The 10,973-nt window shown below is 41.7% G+C and overlaps 1 protein-coding gene across 2 annotated transcripts; it reads left to right on the forward strand.

The window, feature by feature from the left end:
- Positions 1–7,241: 7,241 nt before the first annotated feature.
- Positions 7,242–10,219, forward strand: pgap4 (post-GPI attachment to proteins GalNAc transferase 4). Of its 2 annotated transcripts, none has more exons than XM_081706518.1 (2): positions 7,242–7,315; positions 7,737–10,219. In XM_081706518.1, the coding sequence occupies exon 2, from the start codon at positions 7,910–7,912 to the stop codon at positions 9,089–9,091; it is 1,182 nt and encodes a 393-aa protein (XP_081562644.1). In that variant the 5' UTR covers positions 7,242–7,315; positions 7,737–7,909; the 3' UTR covers positions 9,092–10,219. The 2 variants fall into 2 exon arrangements, with proteins under 2 accessions (XP_081562644.1, XP_026866265.1); XM_027010464.3 differs by having other exon boundaries at positions 7,258–7,397.
- Positions 10,220–10,973: the final 754 nt, after the last annotated feature.

Raw genomic sequence — 10,973 nt, forward strand, 5'->3', positions numbered from 1 at the left:
ACATGAGTATGGAGCTGAAGAGAGGAACAGAGAAGAACACAATATATATATATATATAACATACACAAGGATCAAAAATATTTTTACAATGCTTAAAATCATTCACAGAAGAAAACACAAGCCAGCTGCATTGACATGTTTAGACACTCACACCAGAGAGTGGGTATCAAATGGGATTGCTTATTATATGTTTTACTATTAAGGTGTTATAAAACATCCACCAGGTAAGCTGCCCCTTACATATATGTAGTAAACCATGAAATGCTCGAAGAACTAACCACAACTTTAAAATTGATAGTATTGAAAAGTGATATTAGATTTTATATATATATAAGATGAAACATGTTTTAACAATTCCCAACCATGGGAGAGCATTCCACAAAGCAGGCTGTCTCAGTTTAGTCTGACATGTGAAGGACATAGTCGAGGACTGCTCAACAGGAATGTCACTTAACACTTCTATTAGACAGTCTTGACTTTGGGCTTACATGATCTTGCTTTGTGAAATTCTCCCCTGATCCTTGGGTAGCTGCTGCTGAGCACATTTTTGTGTTTTTCCTGTTGTTCAACTAATTAAATATGTAACAAGCCCTTGCTGAAATAAGGTGGTTGCTGGAGGAGAGTGAGACAGTGAGAGACCAAGATAATACTAAGAACCTACAGGACTCTAAGAGAGAACCCAAGAGAATGACCAGCAAAGACATGAGACACACAAGGGGTTTACGTAGGAAGGCTAATAGGACACATGTAGAAACAGCTGGAAATAATTAAGGGTGGAGAACAAACCAAACAAGAATGAGAAAACACGGAAGTGAAACAGTTATCATGGAGATGGGGCAACCGCAGGGAACAGAGAAAAACTAGGAACGGATACAGGAACAGAGGATCCACTGACAGGAACTGGGGTACAACCAGGGGTATAAATAAGAGTGGAGACAGATACAGGAGCTGGGGCAGGACCCAGCGACAGGATGAGGAAAATGACTACGCACAGACAAGGGATTGAAAACAGGTGCAGGAACTGACGTCAGAGGAGAAGAAATAGTCAGACCAGATATAGGAATGGTAGCAGAAATGGGTACCGGCACGCGGGAAAAAATGAAGGGAAGTGTCTGTAACACGACAGGGACAAAGCAACATAACAGGCAATAATAGGAATAGACACTTGAACAGAAACACCACTTGGCAATGGAACAGGGACTGGCATCTTGACAGGAACTAGAACCGATATAGAGACAGGGACCAAAACAAAACCAGGAATAGGGGCAGGTAACAAAAAAGAAGCAAAAGCAGGAGAGTGTGATATAGGAACATGCCTGGAGTCTGAAGAAACAATAATTGGGGCAAGCCTGGAGGTTGAAGAGACTGGAATCACCGGTGAGCTGTGAGATTTGACCACTAGCCCGATACAGGGCACGACTATAGGAGTGCCCTGGGAGTCATGGGGCGTGCTCTCAGGCACACACCTTGAGGCATCTTGGATGTCTCTTGGGGTTGCTGGTGAGTTGCAGGAAAAGCCACTGGAGAGACAGGTCAGAAGACTGGTGGAACAACCTCAGGAACAACCGGCAGGTCTGGAGTTGTGAGAACACTCAGCAGAGGCAGGCCTGAAGGAGTGACAGTGGCCGGTTGTTCTGCGTGGTCTCTGTTCTTGGAGGAAGCGATCAGAGGTAGCTCATCATCCCTGCAGGCCAATTCATGTAGAACCTCCGAGTTCAGACCATTATGAAATGAAACAAGCAAGGCTGCATAATTCCAACCACTACCAGAGGCAACCGTAAAAAACTCACAAGCATGGTCAGACACTGAGCGAGTACTTTGATGGATTTCAATAAGCGTCCCACCTTCTCTCATGAGGATGATCAAACACAGCTTTGAACTGAACAAGAAACTCCTCATAAGACAATATCGATGCACTCTCTTATACAGCAGTTGCCCAATTGAGTGCCTTTTCAGTCAGATGCGAGACGAGGAATTTCATCTTATCTTTGTTAGAGCAGGGAGGGGTACTACTGAAGTACAAAGAGCATTGCAACCCATACATTAGTCAACATGCAAACTGACATTCAACACCCACACCAGTTGGAACCCGTTACCACCACATTCCAAGACTCCTCTTAACCATGTCCTAAAGGAGGTTTTTCTACATGGTCTTGAGCCTGGTGGAGAGGTCGTATATATCCTTACCCCGAGGTCCACACACGGAGTATGATCATCTCACCTGAGGGAGTACGGAAGGTCAGCGTCGACATATAACGTGAAGGCACGACTAAATGACAATGGGGATAGCATAAAAAGGAGTGAGTTTAATAACAAATAGTAAAACACATGACAGTAGAGAATAACGGTTCGTAGGATAACAATAACTAATCAAGGAAACCAAACCAGAAAACACTTAACAAGGTTTTATATAGATGGCTAAATGGAAGTTAAACAAAGAACGAAGGAGACTAATAGTTAACAGTAGTATCAACGGGAGCTTGAACACAGACAAACCCAAATAGATATTACTGTATAGTAATTTATTCTGCTTCATGTTTTTATTTCATTTTCATTTTTTAAATACATTTTTTCTCTATCTGCATAAAAACAAATCCAGCTGCTCCCTTTTTCTTTGAGAAGCCGGGGTCTGCTACTGCTCCTCTCTGTCTCTCTCTGTCTCTCTTTTAACTGTGCTGCCATAGCGAGACCAGCCGGAGTCCATCTTTGCACATTACAGTTCCCTAATTTACACACCCTCATACCTGCACATGCCTAATAACACATTCTCTCTTTCTGCCTAACCACACCTACCCCTGATGTCATGATGTTACAGAGCCTCAACCCGTCTGAGCTGCCATGGCTCCTCCCACCTCCCCCTGATGCCCCCTGCTGTAGCCCACCACACCTCCACCCCAGCCAACTACGTCTCCGGTGCTTTTAATTGACGTTCTCTTGCGGGATGGGTCTGCCCAAAGCATGTGCCTTCACCCAAGTTACTGTCCTTATAGCTGTTGGCTCTGCCCCATTCATTATCAGCCTTCATTCTTATTAGATGTTCCCTAATCTATTCCCAATTATTCTGTTATTATTATTCCCAATGTATCCTGATGTTTTTTTTTGTAATTTGTGATTGTGTTTGCAGCTGGATGTGAAGTTAAAAGTAATTCATAAAAAAGGTTTCTTTAAATATATAGATCATAATCAGCACATTATATCCTTACTTTAAGCATACTTGCTTAACCATAAAAATAATGTGAACCTGAAGAAAATTTTCAATGTTTCATTTTTTTTTTTTCTAACGTTACCTCAGAAGTTCCAGTTTACCTTTGATTTCTCAGGTAAAATGCTAGATTCAGACATTGATACATTTTAGTTTTTAAATAAAATTCATAGGCGCTTACAATAATAGGTGTTTGACACTGAAAAGACGGGCCTCAGAACCCTGCACACAACCTTACACGACTAGCTACCCTTGCTATGTGATTTTCTCCACTCCACCATCTAAAACCAAAAGAAATGTAAAGCCAAAATAAACTGTAGGTGTGTACTTACATTATTAATACTATACAGTACAATACTAAATAGTACAAAATTACTTATCTTACTGAGCAATTCAATTATTCAAGCTTGATGGAGAAAAATACAGTAAATTCTGACTGAGTGCATTTTGGGTAGATAGTTAGGTTAGTTAAACATGATCGATCTCATTTTAATGTAGCTTTCTACAGTTTTTTCTAACGTCTGTGTTTTGCAAATGTATGCACTAATTAGCTAGTTAGTGAAATACATCTCCCGCAAAAGTAGCAAACTACCTAGCTAGCTATTAGTTCATGAAATGACACTGAAAATGATAAATGTTCTCCCCAAAAATACTCCAAGGATAAAAGAGTAGGATAACTACCATGGAATCTGAGTCAATGATAAAAAAAAAAATTACTGAAAATATGGTGTTATACTGTTATGTCAGAGGCCCAACTTCACATGTGAAAATAAGACAAACTGACACAAGAACCTTTTGGATGTGCTAAGGTCATGGACTGTATAAGCTACAAGTGGACTGGTCTACAGCAGGTGAAAAGTGAAGCCACTATGTGTCTGAGTATTAAAATATTGTTCATGTCACCTTAAATTAAATAATGTAAACTTATGAATAATGAATAATGTGATCTTAATCATGTATTTAGATAAAGAAATGGGCCCTTATGAAATGGATCATCTTGAAGGTCTTCATATGGAAGCTATGGTTAAGATGCTTCATGAGAGGTCATTTAGCTAAGCCAGCTTGCTAAAGTTAAATGTCAGATAGGGAGTTTTATTCCAGAACATTGTTAATGGAAATGAAGTCACAAATTTACAGATTATGGATGATCATGAATCACTAGCTAAGAACATGTTGTGTTTGGACATTCATTGGAGGACGTGCTCACGTGGTACAGCCTGCAGCATGCAGTGGGAGTTTCTTGTTTGTAATCACACGGACATGTCTGCACACACCTGCACCTAATTAGTGGTGTTCAGGTATTTAAACCCATGCTAGTCGTCACCTCTGGTCTGTTTATGTTATATGTGAGTGCCACTGTGTATGTGTCAATAAATGTCTGTGGTACTCAGGCTGTTGCAGATGCGCACTAACAAACAGGGATGGAGATCCTGTCCCAGCTCGTCGCTACTAGCTGACGCTTTTATCCAAAGCAACTTACAATTATGACTGGGTACAACTTGAGGGTTAAGGGCCTTGCTCAGGGGCCCCACAGTGGGAGGGCTTGAACCAGCAACTTTCTGATTATAAGTCAAGTAGCTAAACCACTGAGCTACCATTGCAGGCCCACATACCGTGATGGGCACCCAAGATGGAAGCTTCCATGACCGCGACCCTTGGTGGCTTCAAAAATTCACAATGGGAGTCAACAGTGACATAGTGTCTGATGTATATACAATCCATTGTATATATGCCGTATATACAAAGTTGCTATCATTAAACTAGCATTCCTAGCAGTTGTTGTTAGTGTGCCTGCACAACACCATGCTAGCTAACTAAGTAGATGCAGTAGCTAAGTAGATGCAGATTTAGAGACTAGTTTTCCAAGAAACTAAAACCACATAAAAAGAATTGATTAAGACAAAAGGCAAAACCACAATTTAAATAGTGTACATGTATATTATTGAGAAATTTACTGTCCAGACTACTTAGGTTAGTTCTGCCTTCAGAACAGTTTTGAGCAGTAATGTTCTCATAATCTTTAATGATTAATGTTTGCTCTTCTGAGCTGAAGTGGTTCTACTTTCTACTCCCCATTATGCTGCACCACAGATTCTTATATTAATTGGGTGGTAAAAACCTGTATTTACTTACTGATTATATTGAAATACACATTCATGATAACAATTAAGCCTGATAGGGAATGTTGGGCTGAGTTGGCTTTCTTGAGCAAACCATGCATATGTTAACACTGATTTGTAGTCCATATGATAGAGGGCAGAGGAAACCAGAAGAGGATATATAACTCTATGAATATGTTAACCTTGGTTTGTAGTATACCTCTATGAATATGTTAACCTTGGTTCGTAGTATACCTCTATGAATATGTTAACCTTGGTTCATAGTATACCTCTATGAATATGTTAACCTTGGTTTGTAGTATACCTCTATGAATATGTTAACCTTGGTTCATAGTATAGATCTATGAATATGTTAACCTTGGTTCATAGTATAGATCTATGAATATGTTAACCTTGGTTCATAGTATAGATCTATGAATATGTTAACCTTGGTTCATAGTATACCTCTATGAATATGTTAACCTTGGTTTGTAGTATACCTCTATGAATATGTTAACCTTGGTTCGTAGTATACCTCTATGAATATGTTAACCTTGGTTCATAGTATACCTCTATGAATATGTTAACCTTGGTTTGTAGTATACCTCTATGAATATGTTAACCTTGGTTCATAGTATAGATCTATGAATATGTTAACCTTGGTTCATAGTATAGATCTATGAATATGTTAACCTTGGTTCGTAGTATACCTCTATGAATATGTTAACCTTGGTTCATAGTATAGATCTATGAATATGTTAACCTTGGTTCATAGTATAGATCTATGAATATGTTAACCTTGGTTCGTAGTATACCTCTATGAATATGTTAACCTTGGTTCGTAGTATAGATCTATGAATATGTTAACCTTGGTTTGTAGTATACCTCTATGAATATGTTAACCTTGGTTCATAGTATAGATCTATGAATATGTTAACCTTGGTTCGTAGTATACCTCTATGAATATGTTAACCTTGGTTCGTAGTATACCTCTATGAATATGTTAACCTTGGTTCATAGTATAGATCTATGAATATGTTAACCTTGGTTCATAGTATAGATCTATGAATATGTTAACCTTGGTTCGTAGTATACCTCTATGAATATGTTAACCTTGGTTCGTAGTATAGATCTATGAATATGTTAACCTGGGTTTGTAGTATACCTCTATGAATATGTTAACCTTGGTTCGTAGTATAGATCTATGAATATGTTAACCTTGGTTTGTAGTATACCTCTATGAATATGTTAACCCTATAGCCCTTTGGACTGTATAGTATATACTTTGCTTGTGGTCATACCTCCCACTTTGGAGCTCATTATGCACATTGTGCATGTAAAATAGTTCTAATTCTACTCTATTTTATGTTTATACATTGTTTTACTTGTACATAACACAGTCAATCTTTTTTGAAAATTTATTTTATTCTATCTTGTATTAGCTTGTGTTTCTTCTCTGCCGGACAGAGCTGCTGTGATACAATTTTTCTCCATGATGAATAAATTATTTCTTATCTGTGTTTACACTTACGATCACAAAAACGTGCCTGTGCAGATGTTTCAGTTTATTGTATTTCTGTAGGTGACTATTACTTTTTTTGATCAGACAGTTTTGTACAATTATATAGTTATTTTGTACAAGTATAACTTTAGGCTACTATACCCACTTCTGATCTTTGTAATTAAGTCAAGCAGCACTCCTTTGTCTGAGTGTTCCTTTGAATAATTTATTTTTTGAATAATATATAAAGTGAATAATTCATGTGACTGATTAGTTTCAAAACGCCATGTATTTATGACTTTGGAACGACTGCGTCCTAACCACAAATCTCGAGTGCGCGAATAGTCCTCGTTTTACATCTTCATGAGCATACGCTGCTGTTTGCCTTTTCTGGCACCAAGCCCTGTTTGCTCGACGAAATACGGTAAATGGGTTGTACCTTGAGTATTGTTTCCGTTGCGTTCAGTTGTCGGTGTGGGCCGTGGGACTGCTTTGCTCAAACCCAAAGTTATGGTGAGCGCAGATAACAAGTTACAGCAAATGTGCGCTTTCCGTGTGATCTGCAGCAGTGCATCTCTGTAACGATGGCCTTTCGGTAGGTTATTGTCGATTTGGCTTATTTAAATTAGCTGGTTTTCTAAGGTTCCGAAACGCCGTTTACTGTGTTATAATATGCTAATTTGTCGTTGTCTGCTAGTTTGCATTATTTTTTATTGATGATTGAATTATTATTTCTGTTCGTAACGGCGCGTTTGATACTCGAGCCATTGCAGTAAACTTGTCATTCTTCCGGGCTTCACCAACTACATGCGACATCGGACTTAGTCGTTCCGTTTAACAGAATTTGAGCTTTTGATTTTTTTAATGTATTGTGCATGTGTGCATTTTTCCCCCCCCACATGTCAGAACTGAAAACATTCTCTCTTTTTGGCAGTTCCGTTTGGTGTGTTGACACAGGTGTTGGTATTGGGGAAAACGGCCCCCTCAGTAAAGTTTGTGAGTACAGTTTGAAGAGCGACTGAGCGCAGGCCACTGCCCTGTTCCTGGGGTGCTCACCGCTGGCATAATCAGGGCGTGTCAGAGTGGCCAGACTACCACTCCACACAAATGCCTCGACGGAGAGCCCTGCTGCTCCTGCACTCACGTTGGTCGGGCTCAGCAGCACGAGGCCTGGTCCTGTGTGTCCTGACGTTCGGCGTGGTCCTCCCACTGTGCTGTCATCGCAGCCTCTACTCCTACTACTTCCTGAGGTCTGTTTATCTGGACTGGATGAGCGATGAGTCTCTGCGGAAGAGCTACGAACAAGGGCAGCAGGCTCTGCGCTACTGGCAGGGACTGGCCACTGTCAGAGTGCCCGAGAATCCACCTGCTAAGGGGCCGGAGCTCCTGGTGACGGTGGTGACAGCCAGGAGGGTGGACGGTCACAGCTCCCACTATCTACTGCAGGTGATGCAGAAGCTGGACCGCCTGCTGAGAGCGTGCAGGGACCCGCCCTGCGCCGAGGTCGTGGTGTGCGACGTTGAAAGTGGGCCCTTCGAGAATGAGGATGCCACGCTGCTGGAGAAGTGGTTCCGGGTGGTCAGGCGCTTTCAGGACGAGCAGCAGATGATCCATGAGCATGTGAACATTTTTGAGAAGGAGAAAAGGGACTATGTTTATTGCCTCCGCAAGGGCTGGGAACTGCTGAGCCCCAGGAACGTGGTGGTCCTCGAGGATGACGCGCTCCCCTCGGACGACTTTTTCGCCGTGATCCGGAACTTGCTGTCACGGCGGTTTGCTCTGAGCGCACTCTATGTGAAACTCTACCATCCAGAGCGACTGCAGAGCTACTGGAATCCAGAGCCCTACCGCATCCTAGAATGGATGGGACTGGGTGTGGTGGGGGCCACCGCATTGCTGCTCATCCTGCCCTTGTGTGGCCCCCTCTCCCCCCCCATTTCCACCCCACACCTGCTCTTCTTGGTGCTCTATGTAATGGCGGTCGCCGAGCTCTGCGGCAGGCACTACCTGCTGGAGCTCCGGCGACTCTCTCCGCAACTCTACTCCGTCTCTCCTGCCACAGAGTGCTGCACGCCCGCCATGCTTTTCCCAGGCAACGCCTCCGTCCGCGTCGCCGCCCTGCTGGATGGAGCAGTGTGCCAGAAGGGCAACGCCAAGGATATGGTGCTGTACCGGCTCGCCCGCTCCACCCGGGGTGAGCATGCCCACAGCGTGGAGCCCAACCTCATTCAGCACATTGGCGCGTTCTCCTCCGTGCGTGCTAATCCTTGGCACCCCAGACTGCTCTGAGAGCCCTTGAGACCTGCAAGGAGCATGATAATGATGTATATTACACATAAAAACTCCAAAATCTGAAGGGCATAACTTCCACAGGGCTGGACTGCAGCATTCCCATGAGGACTTGTAGCTTATAGAAAGTGCTGGGGGTGTGTAGTGCTTCTGTCAACTTCCTACTGTGGATAGCAGCATCAGGGCGGGTGCCCCGTGCACCCTCGTAGACAACCATTTTTTAAAAAGTGCCTTGCTTTACACATGGTGACAGTTGCAATAGCATAATCATATTTCAAACCCCTGAACCATCTTGCTTTGTGCTTCACCGCCGCTCTCTGGCCTCTGGCCAGAACGTAGTGCTCTGTGTAATGGCGGAGAGGGAGCAGAGTAAGTGGCCCTGTTTGCAAATGTTTGTTCACAATAAGAGGTTTTCGCAGGTTAACCATTCTGTGTATGTGTTAGTAAGTCTATTAATGATCATTCAGGACTAGTGGATGAAACATGAACATTTAAACCCCTAAAACACCAGCAGTAATGCAAAGGCTATTCACTGGCAAAGACAGACAATCAGGATGAATTATAAAGACAGAAATCTGCAATCATGGGCATTGAGGTAATGTCTGGGAAATCGAATGTATATGTTCTCATGAACTTCATTTGACCGCCATAAAAGTGGAACTTTTGGACATTGCCAATGGCCAGGCTTAAGAAAATTAAAATCAAGTTTTCAAAATGTTATTTTTACTTGTCCCACAATGAATCATTGAGTAATTATGAGAGTACTCTTTGACCTATGGGTGTGTCCTAGTTTCAGGCTGTTTGTGTAATGAGAGCACATTAGAGCAATCACTCCACTACCAAATAAAAAAACACGCTGGCAACGGGATTGACAACAGGTTGGCAACATTTTGAATAAACTTCCCTTTGAATGCATGTACAATCTGAACTTCTCATAAACCGTAAAAAAAAGTTAGAAATTTAAACACTGCTCTTTTTTTGTTGATTCTGTCATTGTGTCTGCTAAGTCATAAAAAAATAGCTCGTTGCATTTTGTCAGATTCTGGATTTAAATTATTTTAGAGACAAACACCTTATTTGATCATTGACCTTTTGGTTTGTTTTATGATCATAAAGATGTTTTACTTAGCAATGCTGTTTGTGTAATGATATTTTAAATTATACTACCCTGAGCAAATCCTAAAGGACACTTGTATAGTAGTCATGTGTGTGTATGTATGTGTGTGTGTGAGAGAGAGAGAGAGAGAGAGAGAGAGAGAGAGATTCAGCCTTGGTAACTGGGAGGGATCTACCACAAAGCAGGATTCCTCCACTGGTGAGCAAGGTGATGCAGTCATGGCATCATGACCAAACTGAAGGTCTTAGTGACGTGGGTCTTTGGGGAATGGTTTCAGGAAACCATACAGCCATGGATCTTATTTTACCAACAATTTCTGGGAACCTATGTGTGGATACCTAAGCTATTACTATTCTTTATGGGCGTGTATGTCATACTGCAAACAACTAGTCATGGGAAATGTGTGAAGGGTCACAAATTCCTTATCAGCAGAGAAACCACAAAAGTATATCATGTTGACTGCCTTGTCAAATGTCAGAACGTCGTTTTCCAAACCCTAACTTGTGGCTACATGCATTCCAACAAAACTGTAAAATCCCTCCACGTAATGTAAAGATGAGTCTGCTCAATAGACAAATCCAATAGGAACACCAGAACCATCATGGGTAGGTTGTGCTTACGCACATAATCCGCATCAAATTCCCACAGGACTGCAGAAGGTGAGCGCGGTCAGTCTGTCTCTTGGGGAATCTTATGAAAATGGCACCGTGTCTGACAAGCAGTTGTTAATTTTAGTATTTATTGGTCAGTAGTCTATGAATGTAG

This window comes from Electrophorus electricus, chromosome 23, assembly GCF_041902795.1.
Source record: "Electrophorus electricus isolate QZ-2024a chromosome 23, ASM4190279v1, whole genome shotgun sequence".
NCBI classification, from domain to species: Eukaryota; Metazoa; Chordata; class Actinopteri; order Gymnotiformes; family Gymnotidae; genus Electrophorus; species Electrophorus electricus.

Bases quoted from the DNA above. Each gene is read 5' to 3' on its own strand.
- pgap4 (XM_081706518.1), top strand. From the start codon at position 7,910: ATGCCTCGACGGAGAGCCCTGCTGCTCCTGCACTCACGTTGGTCGGGC.